The sequence below is a fragment of the Rhincodon typus genome, chromosome 11 (genome assembly GCF_021869965.1).
Source record: "Rhincodon typus isolate 14 chromosome 11, sRhiTyp1.1, whole genome shotgun sequence".
NCBI lineage: Eukaryota > Metazoa > Chordata > Chondrichthyes > Orectolobiformes > Rhincodontidae > Rhincodon > Rhincodon typus.
The window spans coordinates 69,366,196-69,386,857 of NC_063342.1; the positions used below are offsets into that span (position 1 = coordinate 69,366,196).

At 42.0% G+C, this 20,662-nt stretch overlaps 1 protein-coding gene across 1 annotated transcript in view; it reads left to right on the forward strand.

The window, feature by feature from the left end:
• Positions 1-2,737: 2,737 nt before the first annotated feature.
• Positions 2,738-20,662, forward strand: part of LOC109910745 (5-hydroxytryptamine receptor 2A) — an 80,180-nt gene continuing 62,255 nt past the window's right edge. Inside the window, exon 1 of the mRNA XM_020509988.2 lies at positions 2,738-3,119. Within this exon, the coding sequence (XP_020365577.2) occupies positions 2,738-3,119 (382 nt within the window). The remainder of the gene's footprint in view (positions 3,120-20,662) is intronic.

The following is a 20,662-nucleotide window of genomic DNA, read 5'->3' on the forward strand; positions in this document are numbered from 1 at the left end:
GTCGCTGTGGACTTGTTGGGCTGAAGGGCCTGTTTCCACACTGTAGGGATTCTAAGAACTGGGAATGCTGTAAATCAGGAACAAAAACAGAAATTGCTGGAGAAGCTCAGCAGGTCTGGTAGCATTTGTGAAGACAAAATCAGAGTTAACGTTTCGGGTCCAGTGACCCTCCCTCAGTTCTTTACTGAAAACGCAGGGCAATTCACACATTAATTGTTCAGTCTCTCAGTCACTAGTCTGATGCAGCAGCTTACAGGCTGATGATGAGTGACAGTAGTTAGCTATCTTGTAATACTTTGCTACAGGAGGAGACATTCATTTTCAAATGCTGTCTGGCTACAGGAAGGGTATCAGATGACTAGAGGACAGCTAATATGGTAACATTATTCAGGAAAGGTGGTGAGGCTAAACCAGAGAACTACCAGCCAGTCAGTCTAACATCAGTGGTACAGAAATTATTGGATAAAATTATGAGAGACAGAATTAACCTCCACTTGGAGACACAAAGATTAATCAAGAATAGTCAGGTGGAAATCATATCAAACAAATTTAATTCAATCTTTCGAGTTTGATGAGTGTAGTGCAGTTGATGTAGGCTATACAAACTTCAGTAAGGCTTTTGACATGGTCTTGCATGACAACTGGTTAAGAAGCTAACAGCCTACGGGATCTAGGGCAATTTGACAGATTGGACCCAAAATTGGTTTAGTGGCAGGAAGCAGAGGGTGATGTTTGAAGGGCATTTTGTGACTGAAACCTGTCTCCAGTGGTATACCACAGGGTTCGGTGTTTGGTCCCTTACTGTTTGCTTTGTATATTAATGATCTAGATATAAATGTCAGAGACATGATCAGTAAGTTGACAGATGACATGAAAATTGGTGTGGTAAATAGAGAGGAGGAAAGCCTTCAACTGCTTCACCAGATGGGTTGAACAGTGGCACGTGGAATTTAATCCTGAAAAGTGAGGGGTGATGCACTGTGGGAGGATTAACAAGGCAAGAGGGCAGATATCGAATTCTTTTTTTCTCTATTCATTGATGGGATGAGGGCATCGCTGGCTAGGCAACATTTATTGCCCCTCCCTAATTTCCCAGAGGTCAGTTGAGAGTCAACCACATTGCTATGAGTCTGGAGTCACATATAGGCCAGACCAGGTAAGGATGGCAGCATCCTTCCCTAAAGGACATTAATGAACCAATGGTAGGTACCTAGGAAGTATACAGGATCATAAAGACCTTGATGTACATGTCAATATCTCCTTGGAGTCAACAGGGACAGGTAGATAAGGTGGTGAGGACAGCATATGGGATACTTGCCTTTATTGGTCGAGGCACTGAATACAACAGCGAGGAGGTTATAATGGAGCTGTATATAACATAAGTTAGCCCCACAGGTGGAGTACAGTGTACAGTTCTGCTACAGTTTAGTGATTGCACTAGAGAGGGAGCAGCAGAGGTTCACCAGGATGTTGCCTGAGCTGAAGCGATTCAGTTATGAACAGAGATTTGATAGGCTAGGATCAAATAGGGGGGTACAAATCTCCATACATATACAGATCATGGATTATTCATCAACATGAGTAAGTCATGAGTTGTACAAAACTGCATGCATCTTTCATATTTGACCCTAATTAGTTCTTTAATTTTACAAATTAATCCAAATAGCCATGATCGAATGGCGGAGCAGACTTGATGGACCAAATAGCCTAATTCTACTCCTGTAACTTTTGGTCTAAACTTGAATACATTTGGATTAGCAATTCCTAATGTTCATGTTTGTCACTCATGCAGTCAATTATCTTCCTAATGTGAATGCAGATGGCAAGTCAAAGTATTCATTATAGACACTGTGTGATAATTACGGATTGAATGATAATATCAGCTTCTAGGCATTAAATGAAATGCTTTGTGTAAAAATTAATCTTGTTGATTAATTTGTATGAATGGAATGACATCATCACAGGTAGTTAAAGCATTGCTCATATCCTATTTATCCTTTCAGAGTCTGACAGAGGAGCACTGCAGACGATACTGGTAGAAAAGATGATGAAAGTGCTTTGCTGGAAGTCCCATACTTAGTGGTGCAGCCCACCCACACAGAGCAGTCATTGCTGATTCCCTGCCAAAAGGAGGTGAGAGCAACTGACAGAAAGACAGCGAACAAATGCACTGGAGAATGAATGAAAATACACAGACCACAGACTGATCCTCCTCACTGACAAACAAGCTCATACACTCTGAAAACCCCACTGCAAGGAAACTATCCGTCTGAAGCAAAAGGAAAAGAATTTGAGCTTTTGAAGGTGTAACATCAGCAGCTTTATTTCACTGATGAATGAATAACAAGCCTGAGGTCAAGGGCTAGTTTTACACGTGCCGTTTTGATCTGGGATAGAGATTATTTTTCTTTGACCATAATGAAATCAGCATCGTTTTTTAAAAGGAAGCTGGAGTTGGTGAAACAAGCCAGTGATGAACACACGCAAGGATGAATCACTTGGAACGGTTGTGCTGCTGCAGTTTCGGTCTGGACTATATGTTTCTTAAGAATGGTGACAGGACTGGAGTGAATGTTGTCTTTAATGATACTCGAGAGAGGCCAGGTGAATAATGGCTTTCAATTTGCACATTCCCGGCTCTCCGTGTCAGGACCTTGTGTTCCTTTTTGCCTCCGATGGTGACACTAATGAATATGAAAGATTCTGCCTGTGAGCCCCGAAAGCCAAGGTTCCAAGAATGAGTTCTTTAACTGAAGTGGGGAACACTCTCAATCTGACTACGTACTCCATGGCACCGCTTCTGCTGAATCTCAGCGTGCTTGGCAGCAGAGGCCTGACAGGGTTTACGGTAAATCGATCTGGCTCCTGTAACCTTACCCTTGCCCCTGAAGCCCAACCAAGTGATGCTTGCAGTGAGAGAAGGGGGAAAAACTGGCCAGCCCTTCTTATCATCATCATCGTCGTCCTGACAATCGGGGGAAACATTCTGGTTATCATGGCAGTGTCACTGGAGAAAAAACTGCAGAATGCCACTAACTACTTCCTCATGTCTCTGGCCATAGCAGACATGCTGGTGGGGATCCTTGTCATGCCCGTCTCTCTCATCACTGTACTGTATGGTGAGTAAGTACAACAGCTTTCTCAGACTCTTTAAAAAAAAGAACCTTAACTCCTGATATGTTTTTCTTTTCTAATTCCACTCCATTTCCCTTAGTCCTCAATGGTGTGCAGGGTGAGACAATTACTACTGACTGAAGCAAATGGATTCCTGACAATTGCGAGGAAGAATTGATTAAGACACTACTCTGATTTAACATGAGTTGCCAACTCAGCTTAGAATCACTACCCATTATCTATCTTAAATGTTACATTTTGGTCCCTGCAGAGAGCAGAGCACTGAAGGGGTGCTGTTAGGTCATGTATCTCCTGATTAGGCTGAGTACTTATGCTGTTCATTGTGAGACAGAAATAGAAATGAGTCATGGACCTTTTCACTAATTCTTCGAGAGAGTTGTCTTAGTCAAACCGCCACTTCCGAACAGGGTTCTTGTGAGCTTTTAAACATGCTCCCACGTATTGCAAAAAGCAAACACATAGCAGAACTGACGTTACATTAAACATGGTGCATGTGGCACATGCTGAAAACTGATTGCAAAGATCTGGCAGTACCTGTTACTCCTCTAGTGTCGCTGGAATTTGTACTCATCATCACACAGGGCATCTATGTGACATGTGGTCTAATATTACCCTCACATTGTGCAGTCTGCAATATTCGCCTTACCATTGTGCAGTCTGCACTATTATCTATAAACTGCGCAGCCTGCAATATTACCCTCACATTGCGCAGTCTGCAATGTTACCCTCACACTGAGCTGTCTGCAATATTACCCTCACGTTGTGCAGCCCACAATATTACCCTCACATTGTGCAGTCTGTAATATTACCCTCACATTGTGCAGTCCGTAATATTCATCTTAACAGTGTGCAGTCTGCACTGTTATTTATAAACTGTGCAGACTGCAATATTACCCTTACTCTGAGCAGTCTGTAATATTGCGCTCACATTGTGCAGCCCACAATATTGCCCTCTCATTGAGCAGTCTGTAATATTACCCTCACATTATGCAATCTGCAACATTCACCTTAACATTGTGCAGTCTGCACTACTGTCTATAAACTGTGCAGACTGCACTATTACCCTCACATTGTGCAGCCTGCAAAATTACCCTTATATTGCGCAGCCTCTAAAGCCATCCTTAAATTGAACAGCCTGCAATTTACCCTCATCTTCAGCAGTCTGAAAAACTGCACAGGCTGACGATATCCAACTGAATTTGGCCTGAAGCTGTGGGCAGCACTGCCTTGTCCTCTTTAAGCAGACCTAGCAGGGATTTGTGGTCCATGATTATTACAAATTTACATCATTAAAGGTACTGGTGAAACTTCCTGACTCCAAATATGACTGCCAAACCTTCCTTCTCTTTCCGGGCATATTTATGCTCTTTATTAGCCAAAGCCGTAGATGCAAACACTATTGGGCGTTCCTCTTCATTGGACCACTTATCAGCCAATACTATTCCAATACCATACCGAGAGGCATCGCATGTCAACACCAGATCTCGCTTCATAGTGTACCAACACCTTAGAGGATGACAGCTGTTTCTTCACTTTCCCTGAAAGCTATGGCTTTGCTGTGCGACCATTTCCAAGGCTGACCCTTTTTTAAGAGTTGATGTAGCGGTGCCAGGATGGAGGCCAGGATATGTATGAACTTTCTGTAACAGTTCACTGACCCAAGGAAGGGCCTAAGCTCCAGTACAGATGTGGGAGCCAAGGCAACTTTAATTACCCTCACTTTATCTTCCAATGGGTGTCACCCGGTCTTGTCAACTCTGCAGCCCAAGTAGGTCACTATGAACGTAAATTTTTCAATTCTAAGGCATATGCCTGCCTGGCAGAAATGTCTAAGGATTATGTCCAAGTTCTCTAAGTGCTCCTTATTGGTCTTCCCTGTTATTAGCACGTCATCTAGATAAATGGCGACCTAGAGTAGACGTTGTAAAATGTTCTCCATCATCTGCTGAAAAATTGCACAGGCTGATGGTATCCCAATGGCAGTTTTATATATTGATACAAACCCTTATGGGTATTAATCGTAGTATACTTCTAGTAATCCTCATCCAACCGCAATTGCAAGTACACATAGCTCATGCCCAGCTTTGTAAAGGACAGCCCCACTGCCAACTTTGTGTATAAATCCTCTATGTGAGGGATTGGGTATTTATCCAGCTGCAAAAAGTGGTTTACTGCTTGTTTAAAATCCCCACAAAGGCGAACCGACCCATCAGGATTCACAATCAGTAGGACCGGTGCTGCCCATTCCAGCAACTGGACTGGTTTGATGATTCCTTCACTTTCCAGCCTCCGGATTTCTGCCTCTATATTTGCCCATAAGGCAAATGGTAGTGGGTGGGCCTTACAGAATCGTGGAATTGATTTGTGGTCCACATGCAAGATGGCCTTGGCACCTTTGATAGTCCTTAGACCTTCCTGAAATTCTTCTGGGTATTTAATTAGGACTTCACTCAGGCAGCTATTTTCTAATCAAAAAATGTTGAGCCAACCTAGGTGAATCTTTCTTAACTAATTTCACCCCATCAGGCATGGGCCTGAGCCTTTCACTACAATCAGTGGTAACTGAACCAGCTGCTTCTCATACAAGACCAGAACCGAAGTTGTACGTTTAATCTATGAAGATTCCCCGGTATAGGTTCTCAGTCTAGCCGAGGCCTTACACAAATTTAAGGGTCGGAGGCCAAAGCAAAATTTGTTAAGGACTGATTCTGCAATCACTGAAACAGTCATATCAGTATCGATCTCCATTAGAACCAGGTAACCATTTAACCAGACGTTCATTTTGATAGGTTCTGATTTGCATGTTGCTAAACATTGTAACTGTTCCAAAGCAGACGTAGATGGACTTTCCAGGGTGTGCATTCTCCTGGATACTGGCCGATGAGTTTACTTACTCAATTTAGGTCTCATGGGACTCTATTGCGGTCTCAGGTCTGCGTACTGGCAGCATTTACAATGGCTTACTGACCTGGATCATGAAGAAAATTGTAAACATTGGCCCAAGGCTTGAATTTGTTTTGGGGTTTTGCTGTGGACTGACCTAGAGTCTCTCTGTTCAGGATATGTCCTAACTGAGGCTATGCAATTGCCTTCACCAAGTGGTGTTCCCCAAACTCAGTCAGACTGGTGAGAGTGTCCACTTCCATCGGAATACCCTGCAATTTATATGCTCCACTTTCCTGATTTTCCATTGATAAAGCCAGTTGTAGTACCTGTTTGAAGTTCAGGTGGGCTTCAGCTAGTCAGCACTTTTGCATGGTTACATCATTACTCCCCCATACCAAATGGTCTCTCAACATCTCATTAAGGGTTAAATCCAAGTCACATGCCTCTGCCAGTTATCTTAACCCAGTCAAAAACCCAAATACGGATTCCCCCGGTTCTCAAATTGCCAAGTAAAACTGATAGTATCTCAGAATTAAAGGAGGCTTGGGTCGTAATATTCCTTAACTAAATCTGTCAACTCTTGAAAGATTTTAGTATCTGGTGCCTCAAGGAAAGTTAGGCTCCTAATAACAAAAAAAGCTGTGGGTCCACAAGCTGTCAGGAGAATTACTCATTGCTTTTCATCTGCTCCAATGTCATTTGCCCGGAAAAAAAATGCATTCTTTCCATATACGGGTTCCAGTTTTTGATGGAAGGATCGAACGAGTCAAGCTTCCCAAATAACAGCATGATGCCAAAAAACCTTACCCCAACTCAAAGCGAGCAAATTTCTCCAGGAGCATGCTTTTCTCTCGTCATCTCTGAAATATCTCCACTGAGGCCATTAGCCCATCAGCAAGTCACCCTTTACTTACATGTGGAAAATCCTTGACACTGATCTCAGAATGAACAGGATGTTTGATATTGTTTTTTATATCTGTCAGCCAGGGCTCCCTGATTGGACCAAATTAACAGCCCCAGTCAGAGAACTCATAATCTATGCGGTCCACCTGGCTGACCTCATTACAATCACTACAAATGACACTTTACGAAAATTAAGACTTTTGTCTCCGACATTGATTCTGAGAATAAAATTTTGAAACCCAACAAGAAGGTGTTAATTAGGTCAGTGATATCACAAAAACAGGCAGTGGCACATTTTCTGCCCCATTATATACTAGGCCAGAATTCCTTTCTGCTGTTATTGGAAGACAATGCATAGACAGTGTTCCTAGTAAGCATCATCTCTGAGACCAGGGCTACAATACTTCAGGAAAGTTCTACAGCATATTGTACCTGGATTGGGCAAAACATTAACTCAAAAACATTGGTCGACTATCAGTAACGCTGCATCTTTTGTCATCAGTCCTTTTTTTAAAGATTTTTTCACTGTATGATGGGCATCTTTGGCATTTGTTCCCATCCCTAATTGCCCTTACTCAGTGACCTGATCAATCATTTCGAAGGTAGTTAAGAGTTAACGACATTGCTGTGGGTCTGGAGATCCATGTATGCCAGATTGAGTAAGGAAGACTGATTTCCTTTCCTAAAGGACATTGGTGAACCAGATGAGTTGTTATGACAATTGACACAAATTTCATGGTCACCATCACTGAGACTAGTTTTCAATTGTGGATTAATCAATCAATTGAATTTAAATTTAAATTATTGTGGTGAGATTAGAACCCACATCCTCAGATATTAGCATGCCTTTTTGGATTATCAGTGACATCACCATTACACTGCTATGACTCTTTCTATCACAGAGCTAATGCAACTTTTAAATGTTAAATCACAATAACCAGAATTTTACATCTAACAAACCCCTACACAGTCCCTCCATCTTGCAGAGCACACCGTTATATTTCTCGACATCAAATTGGTCTTTACCCTATCCTTTCTGCCTCAATTGTTTTTATAGCATCAGCATGATCAATACAACCTATACATATAGCTTATTTCATCTGCAGTTTTTACACACTCACTTAATACGCCCATGACCCTCTAATATCCACTTTGCCCCAACAACAGTCAATACAACTTCTGTACCATCAACAGGAGCTATGGTACTTCACAGAGGCTTCATCAGAAATAAATGCTTGCCATAGCAAAGTGTGATAAAATAGCTGGCCAGGAGTTAGTTTTCAAGGACACTCTTAAGGCAAGAGACAGAAAACTTAGTTTGGACAAGAAATTTAACTTACTGAAAAGCAAGAGCAAATATTTTTCAGAAGGTGATTCATGGTAGTTGATTGGTTATACGTGCTCACTGATGTACATTGGCTCCTGGGCAACATCTCAATTTTCAAATTCTCCCCTTTGTTTTTCAATCAATCAATAGCCTCAACACTCCCCAATTCTGAAATTGCCTCCAGGCCTATAATTCTCCATGCAACTTTCTACCCTTCTAACCCTGATTTCTTGCCCCTTTCCAATTTTAAATCGCTCAATCATTGATGGCTGTGTCATCAGCTTCCTAGGCCTAAACTTTGGAGTTCTCTCCCTATACTTGTCTACCTTCCTACCACTCTGTCTTCCTTCATGATACTCCTTAAGACCTTCCTTCTATCTTAACATATCTGTGTGGCACAAAATCAGATTTGTTTTTTGATAATGATTCGTTGAAGCATCTTGGAAGGTTTTTCTTCATTCAAGGGTTATATGCATCTGTCGATTACTTCTAGTGTGGACGAGGATCACTTTTCTAGTCAAATGAGAAATGTTTCATTGAGTAAACAATATGAATTTTATTACACTACTGCAACTCTTCACAGATACAGGAAGATGGGAGTGCACTATCCTTAGATCTGTCTTCTACAGGCTCCTTCCTTACTCTGACTAAGTCCCCATGACATCACCACAGACAGTGGTATCATCTGCACTCAATCAAAAAACAACCCTTTCTAATGTTTTCAGTCCCATATACCACATTCCCCCAAGTCTTTTTCCTCATATTCATTACATTGTTATACATTTGTTGATATATTTACGTTTACCACTACTTCACTTCTGAATCACAAATTAAGACAATCTGGAAGTTTCAATATTCCCTCTGAATGTGTTCTCCTTGGACTTGGAAGAATGGTGATTTGCTGGGAATAAGGTAGTTGACTTGGACTGCTTTCCTGACAGTCTGATGTCTGTAGTTCTCTCTTCAGCTGTTTTTTTTTTATTTCTTGTACTTCTTTTGCAGAGGATTTCAGTGTTGTACATCTATCCTTTCTAACTGTCAGTGCTGCCCCTGCAATAGCAGGTGATTTTTGTTTCTTCATTCAAGTATCTTGGATCTTTGCATGGTACTTATCAATTTTAGTGGCCTGTTGTTCTCATTCCTCCTACAGGCCTGTGCTGAAATAGGTGGGCTTAATTTCTTGAATATTTCGGCCTTTCTCCTTCTATTTTAGTGATTGAATTGTTGGCGAAACTTGGTCACTTCTTCAGTTCTGTCACTTGAAGATTCACTCTTGCTTGATCTGATACCTTTATTAATGTTTGGGATTCTTCTTTGGATAACGGGGAGGTCAGACACTTTGCTTGATCTTATCCCCTCCAGATCACCTTAGCCCCTAATGGCAGGCTTGAATTTGAGGTGGATAGTTGTTCGCTGTGCTGTATGGTAATGCTACTCAATCCAGTTGCTGATGTATCTATCAGCACGCATTCTCTCAAATGGTTCAGTTGCTGCCTCTTTGCCTACACTTCATTTTGAAGTTTGCCATTTAGAATCTGACCTCTCCTCAGATTTGATAGCAGTGGAAAACATTTCAGCCAAACCATTATAGTCGCAGCTTTCTTTCTCATTTACGGAATGAAACATCATATTCCAATGTAACTAACCTCAAGTGATTATGCTGCATTTTTTTAGGTTCTGTTATGAGCTTATGGGGTCCTGCAAAAATTTTCTAATACTTTTCCTTGAAGTTTGTTATATAGCCACTTCAAATCGCTGAATGAGATTGAGGACAATACAGTACTTAGGAGAGAAAATTCTTGACTGCGCAGTACATAAAAGTTTTCTGGTGTTCAGTATCCTCGACATTACATGATTGTTTGTAGCATATGTTTAACATTAAATGCGATGCCTCCTGGACCATGCAATAATAATAACTAATAAATAATAATGAATCTTGCATGGGACTGAGATGACTGACCTCTAACAACCATCTTCGTCTGTGCCAAGTATGACTCCAACCAATGAAGAGCTTTCCCTCTAATTCCCAATCTGGCCTTGACGCCAAGTGCAAGTTGATCTACCATTCTCAAAGGCAGTCTATCCCTCTTAAACGAAAGCTGCTCTGAATAATATTGCTGCAATTGCAAACATGGAAAATGGAACATGAGTAAACAGAAAGGGTTCTGGGGTGATAAATGGGCAGTGGAGGCATTAACGGTAAAGTTGGGCAAGAAAAGAGATGGCATCTTCCCAAGGGGGAGAAACTCTTCAGGGCCATGTTCAGAAGGGATTGAGAGTGAGTGATAAGGGATGTCAATTCCTGGACACTGAGGCTCTAAAAGCATAGTTACAAAAAGCCTAATGACAGAACTGGATTTGCTTTCTCCCATCAACCAAACACACTGCTCCACCCAACATCTCACAACACCACCCCTCACCCCTCAGTCATCCCTGGCACTCAGGATTTATGCCTTACATCAGATACTCCACATTAAACACCTATTATTGCTTCCTGCCCACCACCTAATGCTCATTTCCAAATGTACCTGCAATTATTCCACTTTGGCAGACACTTCACCCAGACACAACCCTAATATAATCATTAACATACATTCCACTGTCTTGGAGGACAAGGTGGTAAACTATACAACAGGACACAGAACCATTTCTTTCCCCACAGAACTTCACTTACAATCATAAAGCATCACAGCACAAAATGAGGCCCTTCAGCCCATTGAGTCTGTGCCGGTCATCAAGCATCTAACAACTCTAATTGCATTTCCCAGCACTTGGACCATGGCCTTGTATTCTGTGACATTTCAAGTGATCATCTAAATACATCTTAATGTTGTAATACTTTCCACTTCTACCACCCTTTCAGGCAGTGAGTTCCAGATACCCACCATCCTAGGAAGGGTTTAGAGGGATATTGGCCAAATGCTGGCAAATGGAGCTAGATTAATTTAGAATATCTGGTCAGCATGAATGAGTTGGACTGACAGGTCTGCTTCTGTTCTGTACAACTCTATGACTCCACATCCCTTCTAAACCTTCTGCCCCTTACCTTATGTTTATGACCCCTGGTAAATGACCCCTCTACTAATGAGAAAAGGCTCATTCCTATCGACCCTATCTATGCCCCTTAAAATTTTGTAGCCTTCAATCAGGACCCTATCTTGACAGCGAGCTTTTCATTTACAGAGGTTACTTTTTAAATCTCGACAGTTCCTTCATTAGACGATGCTGTCATGTAGTAACATTACCTTCTGTATTTGTGTTAACATAATTGGACTCTCAGAGAAGCAGAATTAGAACAATTCCTTATTATCTTCAATAATTATCAATTCCATTAAACTTAAAGCCACAACGCAAAAAGGTACACATCCATTTCTGAGTTACCATGATGTTTAAATTAGCACAAGAGGCATCAGTATAGAAAAGTATTTTTCAAAATAACTTAAATATTGTAATAGTGTATGCTTTGACATTCAACAAACCATCACCCCACACATACATTCTGCAACCTGGTAAGATAACCAGCAAAAAGCTTTCCATCACATATTCACAAATCTGAAATATTTTAACCAGGCAGTTACTCCCATTTTTGCTGTATCTCAGCTCTCAATCTCAGATTTAAATGTAACAATTAATACAGTGTTCATTACAAAAGCATCCAGTATAATATTTCTTACACAGTAGCTCCTGAACATATGCAAGCCTAAACTAGAGCTACCACATCCATTTGAAAATGATTAATTGCCTTACTGGTTTCAGGTTTTCCTAGCTCCTAGTATGCTGGTGCTCCTCTGTTGATGGGTTTTATTCTCTGTTTTGAATCATTGAATCCCTACAGTATGGAAGCAGGCCATTTGGCTCATCAAGTCCACACGGACTCTCCAAAAAAAATCCCAACTCGATATACCCCCCATCTTATCCCTGTAACACTGCATTTCCCATGGCTAATCCACCTAGCTTGCACATCCCTGGGCACTATGGGCTATTTAACTTAAACAGGCAACCTAACCTGCACATCTTTGGACTGTGGGAGGAAACCAGAACACTCAGAGAAAACCCACACAGAAACCCGGGGAAAATGTGCAAACTCCACACAGACAGTCATGTAATGGTGGAATCGAACCTGCGTCCCTGGTACTATGAGACAGCAATGCTAACCACTGAGCCACCATGCCACCCACTGTTCTTTGCAGCTCTCTGTCTTTCCCATCCGCTCTTGCAGCTGCCCCTATCTCCCCATTTCTTTACACCCTCCATCATTCTCTCATCCACCGTATAACCTGCAGCCTCTGCCTCTCCTTTCAGCCCCTTGAAGGCTCTCTATATCTAGCCCTCAGGCCTCCCTGTATCCTCATCACACCCCTGGCCCCTTGCAGTCCCCTATCTTGTCCCCATCCCTCTTGCAGCCTCCCTCTTCCTCACATCTTTCTCAAACTTGATAGGTGGTTGGCCTCCTCAACAAAATGGCAGATCTCTGCACCTGCTCCTGATCTCCTGACCAAAACAGTCTGCAAGTTCCTGACCCTATGCCCCAGTTCTCCTGTTCCACCAGTGACTCTCTGCCTGCTCACTGCTTCTCCAATCACAGGTTGTTTCTCTCCCAAATTTCCTACTGACAGGCTTACAGTAAACCTATCAGCAGCAAGCACGAGAGAGAGCCTGCCTGTGATTGAAGGAACAATTCCTCCTTATTTCTCTTCATTCTATTCTGGTGTTTAGCCACACTGGTATCTCATCAGTTTTCCTGAGTGCTGACAAATTCACAGCTATGCCTGTATGTGAATAGGAAAGATTTAGGAGGATATAGGCCAAACACAGGCAAGTGAAATTAGTCTAGTTTGGGAAACCTGGTTCAGCATGGACCATTTGGATCAACGGATCTGTTTCCGACTCTATGACTCTAGGTATTGTAGGAGCATCAGAAAATACAAGATGGAGCTGACCATTCAGTCAATCGAGTGTGTCCAACTATTCAATATAATCAAGGCTGATCATCTACTTCAAAGCCTTTTCCCCACATTATCTCCATATCCCTTTATATCATTAGTGTTAATGGGCTGATAACATTCCTATGATTAGTTGCAGCTCATGAGTGAACATTTTCAGTCAATTTGAAGGCCGGTTCTGCCACCACTCCTGTGTATTTTGAGCATTGCAATAGAAGGAGTCAAGGAGATCAGCATCTCCTGTTCCTGGGGTCTCTAAAGGGGATAGTTCTCTACATCACCGGGTGATAGACAGAGAGACTATGGTATCTAGTGTTCTGAAAAAGATTGAGGATGATGGTATGTTCCTGACATTTTCCTCTTCTCAAATCCCAACTCACTCCCGTCCCACTCTCTGGGAGGAGCAAGCTGCTGATGGTGAGACAAAGGACCTTTTCCTTCTCAGCTTATTGCACATCCTTCACATCAATCGTCCCTTCTGGATTCTTCCTGAACTGCCCAAGAGCTGCCATCAGCAACCCTAACGCTATCCCAGCCACAGGAGCCCCATGAGGAATAAAAGCAACAGCACTTCACTGATGATGATGGGAAATTGCTCAGACACTGCCACTGTAAATGTCATGGAGTTGGCATCAACGCATGTTGCAGCCTTGGGCACAAGAGGGCTACAGCCAGGTCAAGAGTAAAGGAAATTTTGTTTCTATAGATTACCTGAGAGTAAGGATATAGATGTCCTCAGCTGTAGAGGGTTCAGATGAAGACCTTAACTGAGCAACATACAGGAGAGCAGAGGTAGGTTAGTACACTTTGATGCCGGGTACATAGGCTGGCCTGCCAGACAGCCTAGTGTCACTGTCAAGAGCCATGGTGCAGTCTAACTCCAAGTCAGAAGGGTGCTACACAGAGCTTCCCCACACTGCAGTCTCTGCTTCAGCCTGTCCTGCTGCAGATGCTGAGACAGAGCCTCTGCAACCCCATACCTGTTGCTGCCTCTGTGTGTACAGGTCACTTTGCCAACCTTGAGACCATACAACAGCACCTTTCACCAAATCCAGACACTCACCACAACACCACCAACAGCAATTCTGGAGACTTTATAATGAAGGAGGTTCCTTAAAGTTGCATGGGTGCCTGACTCTTTATATAAACATGAATGTTCAGTCCCACATTCAATTCAGCACCTTTGCTGAGTGACGCACAAATTCAGAGGCCAGACCTGCACGGTCTAAATTAGGTACTGCAGGAACATGGGAACATAGGAGCTGGAGTTGGTCATTCAGTCTATCAGTTAAATTCTACCATTCAATATAATCATGGATGACCATTGACTTTCATGCCTTTTCCCACATTATCCCCATATCCCTTTACATCATTGGTTTTTAGAAATCTGTCAATCCCTCTACTTTAAACTATGACTGAACTTCCATATCCCTCTAGGGGAGAGAATTCTAAAATATTCACCACCCTGTGAGAGAAGGAAACCTGTCCTCATCTCAGTCCTAAAGGCTTTTTCTTTACTGACAATCGAGAAGTTGGTTTTTCACAGGCTTTCAGTATCATTAGGAACAGCAGCACAGTCATCTCTCTCAAGAGGGCAAGTCTCCAATGACCCCTCAGAGCAGTCTTATTTCTAAGGTAGCAGGCAGCCTCAAGCACCTTTCAGTCACCAGAAGGGGGAACAAGTTGCCAAAGATTTTCATTTTGCACTTATCAGGATAAGTGCATCAGGATTAAGTGTAGGAATGCCAAATTTCAAACAATTGTAACAATTCAGTCAATGGGAGAAAAAGTGCTGATTGGTTAAGTCAACTCTGATTGGCTGAGGTATTACCATAGAGAAAGCACAGAGAAACTATAGGTTCCCTGAGCTCTCGGGTGATTCAAAAAAGAAGTATGCCTTGAACATACTGCCATTGTTTCTAGAAAATAAGTACCTGCGCATATCACTCCCAGTGATCGTAAGTGTGCCACATTCCATGATTAACTGATTACCTTATCAGCACCCTTTGCTCATGTGCTATATATTATTGTGATCAATTGAAATTTGGCATTCTTGCATTTATCCTGAAAATACAAGAGGAAAGGTTTCTGCCACATGTCTCTTCGTTCAGCAAAATTCATGTTCTGTGCTACCAAGTGACTGAGTAGTTCATAGGATCCCTACAGTATGGAAACAGGCCCTTCAGCCCAACAAATCCACACCAACCCTCAGAACATCCCACCCAGATCCATCCCCCTAATCTATACATCCCTGAACACTATGGACAATTTAGCATGGCCAATCCACCTACCCTGCACATCTTTGGACTGTGGGAGGAAACCGGAGCACCCGGAGGAAACCCACACAGACACAGGGAGAATGTGCAAACTCCACACAGACAGTCGCCCGAGGGTGGAACTGAAACCGGGTCCCTGGCGCTGTGAGGCAGCAGTGCTAACCACTCATCTTTCCAAACCAAAATGTATCACCTCATCCTCTTCAATAGCAAGGTTTTTTTTCCATTCATTTGCAGCTGTTGCTGGATGGCCAGCATTTATTGCCTGTCCCTAGTGAGCATAAAATGCATGCTTTTGTGCTCTGGGGTATCCCACCTCTACTTCCCACATTGTCATCATCATCATCTAGTTCCTGTATTTACATTCCTATCTGGGGAAGTTTAGAGTTTGTGTGTTCACAATGTGTGCATGTCATCCAGAAATGCAGAATTTACCTTTCATTTCACTATTAATTAGTTTTCTAAATTTGTCAATCTTTAATTTAAAAAACACAGATAAGAACATTCTGTGTGGTGTCAAGCTGCTGCTTTCTCTAAAAGAAAATCTTAAGTATCAAAACAAACAGATTTATTTTAACTTAACTACAATGTCAGTGAATCTGGTTTTAATGTGACAGGTTCTCATTTTAAATGAGGAAAGAGGAACTGATAACAGATAAAGCTCAGAAGAAATCTACAATGATGTTAGATATTTAGTATATTGTGAAGGCATCAGTGTGACACGGATGAGCAAAAAATAACTTTCCGTTCAGTTACCTTTTGTGTCTTGTTATTTGAAGTCTGCTTAAAGGATTGACCCTCTCCCAAATGCCTGGGGGTTGGAAAGTATAATGATGCAGAAGGAGGCAATTCAGCCCATTGTGATGTGCTGGCTCTTTGAAAGTACAAGCCAATTGTCCCGCCCCTGTGCCCTTTCCCTCATAACTCAGCTAGCAACAAATTGACAATCTTCCTTTGAGATTCATCCCCAGAGCTCAGGCCTAACTCTTCTGGAGATTTTGCAGAACCTCCTGGTCTCTGTACTCATGGCACAATTTACAAAGCCAAGGATTCCAAATGCTTTTTTTCCTTCACAGGGTTATCAAGGTCCTACCACTTTCAAAGATTTGTACCTTTACACCTTTGGGTCTCTCTGTTCATGCACCCATGTCAAGATTACACCATTTAGTTTATATCACCTGTCCTCATGCCTCCTTCCAAAGGCATCATTTATATTTTTTGGTATTCTACCTCCCATGAATCTGTCAATCCACTCATCTATGTCTTTCTGAAGTCTGTTACTATCCTCCTTATTATTCATCGGTTTTGTATCTGCAGCCTTGGAAATGATACTTTTACACCCAAATCCAGGTCATTAATGTATGTCAAAAGGGGCAGTGGACCTAATAGCAATGTCTGGAGACTCCAACTCTACACTTACTCTCAGTATCAAAAACAACCATTCAATTTGACTCATTCACGACAACCTTCAGACTGAAGTGCCAAGTGGATGATCCAACTTGACCTTTTCCAATGGTGCCCAGCATCACAGATGCTACTCTTCAGCCGATTTGATTCACTCCATGTGATGTCAAGACATAGTTAGAGGTACTAGATACTGCAAAGGCTATGGGCCTTGTCAACATTCCGGCAATAGTACTGAAGATGTGTGCTCCAGAACTTGCCACTCCCCTAGCCAAGCTATTGCAGTACAGATACAACATTGATATCCACCTGACAATGTGAAAAATTGCCCAGGTGTGCCCTGTACACAAAAAGCAGAACAAATCCAACCCGGCCAATTACTGCCCCATCAATCCATTCTCGATCATCAGTAAAGTGATAGAAGGTGTCATCAACAGTGCTACGAAGCAGCACCTGCTCAGCAATAACCTGCTCAGTGATACCAGTTTGGGTTCCGCCAGGGCCACTCAGCTCCTGATCTCATTACAGCCTTGGTTCAAACATGGACAAAAGAGCTGAATTCCAGAGGTGAGGTGAAAGTGACAGCCCATGACATCAAGGCTGTATTCAACTGAGTATGGCATCAAGGAGCCTGGCAAAACTGGAATCAATGGGTATCAGAGGGCAAATGCTCCAGTGGTTAGAGTCATACCTGACACATAGGAAGATGGTTGTGGTTGTTGTAGGTCAATCATCTCAGCTCCAGGACATCTCTGCAGGCGTTCCTCAGGGTAGTGTCCTGGGCCCAATCATCTTCAGCTGTTTCATAAGGTCAGAAGTGAGGATGTTTGCCAATGACTGCACAACGTTCAGTACTATTCACGATTCCTCAGATACTGAAGCTGCCCATGTTCAAATGCAACAAGATCTGGACAATATCCAGGCTTGGGCTGACAGATAGGAAGTAGCTGTCATGCTACACAGATGACAGGCAATGGCCATTTCCAATAAGAGAGAATGTAACCATTACCCTTTGACATTCAATGGTATTACCATCACTTAACCTGTCACCCTATCCCCAACAACAACCTGGAGGTGACCAGCAACTGCATCAGCTATGTAATATTTTGGCTACAAGAGAAGGTCAGAGGCTGGGAATCCTGCAGCGAATAATTAAGTTGACTCTCCAAAACCTGGCCACAAGGTACAATCAGGAATGGAATACTCCCCTGTTGTCTAGAGGGGTGCAGCTTCAAAAACACTCAAGAAGTTTGACACCATGCAGGATAAAGCAGCCCATTTAATTGACACCACATCCACCAAACTTCAAATCTTCCACCTCTGAAATTCAGTAGTAACAGTTTGTAGTATCTACAAGGTGCACTGCAGGTTCCTAAGAAAACACTTTTCAAACCTCTGAACAGCACCATCTGTAACCCACCCCCCGAGCCACTCACCATCCTTACCTGGAAATATATAGCTGTTCCTTCAGTGTCACTGGGTCAAAAATCCTGGAATTCCCTCCCTAAGGGTATTGCAGATCATCCTACAGCACATGGACTGCAGCAGTCCAAGAAGGCACGAAAATTAGAAAATCACAGGTAAAGGAAAAGGTAGGATTGCAGATTAGTGATGAGATTGATTGTTACCGGAAAATGAAAGGGAGGGACAGAATGTGTGAATGTCCATATAGTACCAAGGAAGCATAAAGGTGTAGGGAAATTTGATAACAGAACAAACTTAAAGGCTTTGTATCTTAATGCATGAAGCATTCAGAATACAATAGATGACCGATGGTGCAAATCGAGTTAAATGAACATGATCTCATAGGCATTACAGAAACATGGTTAGAAGGAGATCAAAACTTGGAACTTAACAGTTAGGGATATTTGATCTTTTGGAGAGATGGGAGAGATAGAAAAGGTGTTGGGGTAGCAGTGTTAATAAAAAAATGAAATCAGGACAGTTGTGAGAGATGATCTAGGCTTGAATGAGGTAGAGTCCATTTGGGTGAAGATAAAAAACAGCAAGTGAAAGAAGACATTGGTAGGAGTAGGATACAGACTCCAACACAGCAGCCATTCTGTAAAGGAAATAAATCAACAATTAATAGGAGCATGTAAAAAGAACAGAGCAATAATTATGGGTGACTTTAATCTTCATGTTGATTGGGTTAATCAAATTGCAAAGGATAGCTACGATAATTGATAGAGCACATTAGGGATAATTTCCTAGAGCAATATGTCATGGAGCCAACCAGGCTATCTTGGATCTGGTAATGGGTAATGTGGCAGGTTCAATAAATGACCTCATGTAAAAAATTCCCTCAGAGGTCATGATCATAACATGACAGAATTTAATATTCATTTCGAGAGTGAGAAACTTGGGTTAGAAACAACAGAGTTTAACTTAAATAAAGGGAATTACAAACAAATGAGGATAGAGATAACTAACACGAACTGGGCAGATAGATTAGCAGGAATGATAGTAAACAACCAGTGGCAGGCATTTAAGGAGGTAATTCATGACTCTCGTCAAAAATACATCCTAGTGAGGAGGAAAGATTCTAAGAGAAAGATAAACAAAACATGGCTAACCAAGGAAATTAAGGAGAGTATTAAGTTGAAGGAAAAAGCATATAAGCAGGCAAAAGTCAGTGATAGCTCGGAGACTGGAATAAATTCAGAATCCAGGAAAGGAAGATTAGAAACCAAAGATCAGATTACAGAAACGGTTCAATGGCAGATGGGTCAAGAAGCAGAGGACATGGATATAAGGTGATTGGTGAAAGAACTAATGATGACAAAACCAGCGTCTTTTGTCCCAGTGGATACTTAGGTTCTGGAACACACAACCTGAGAAGGTGGGGGAGGCGGACTCTGTCTCAGTTTTCAAAAGGGAATTAAATAAGCTGCAGAAGAGAAAAAGATTGCCCGGTTTTGGGGGAAGGTGGAAGGGATAGAGATGGAATGGATTTCTCTTCCAGACAGGTATCCCAGAAATGACAGGTCCAGTAGCCATCTCCGGTGCTGTAACCTTCTATAATTCTTTTCTATGATTAGTGGCCATGCTTTCAACTGTCAAGATGGTATTTTTTCCCTCAACTCCTCGGCTTTTCAATCTTTCTGTCCTCCTTTAAGACACTGGCTAGAACCTACTTGGTTGAGCAAGGCTTTGGTCACTATCCCTAATGTCTCCTTATATGTTTCAGAGTTACATTTTCTTTGACTCTGTTATGTTCTGGCATTGGAGGGTAAAACACTACATTAAAGGTGCTCTGTAAATGCAATTGTTATTGTAGTGTTCAGCTTCAGTGGTGGTGTAAAATGGGTAGTGGCAGATTGTAATACACTTATTTCAATTTGCCCTTCCACTGTTTTTAGATGACAACACACAGGTGGCATTCCTGGTAACCATTAAAAACTCTGAGATCAGCCATGAAATGCTGCAGAAACATTCCAATGTCTACTCTCCCGTCAGGATGTGCAAAACACAATTATCTCATTCAAAAAACATTGTTGGACTTTCAGTAACCTTGGATTTTGCCATCTGGTAATTCTTTTTGTTGTATTCTTTCATGGGAAATGGGCATCATTGCCGAAGTATTTTATTGCATTTTCTGCAATCAGGATGTGCAAATATAATTCATCTAATTAAAAAAAATCAATGGTCTTTCCGTAATCTTGAACATCATCTGGCAACCACTGAGTTGCATGCCACTCAGCAACTTCTAAAAAAGACTTCACGTTAGCAGGAATTTTACAGCACAGAAAGCCCTTCACTTTTTAACAGTCTCTCTTTCTGTCTTG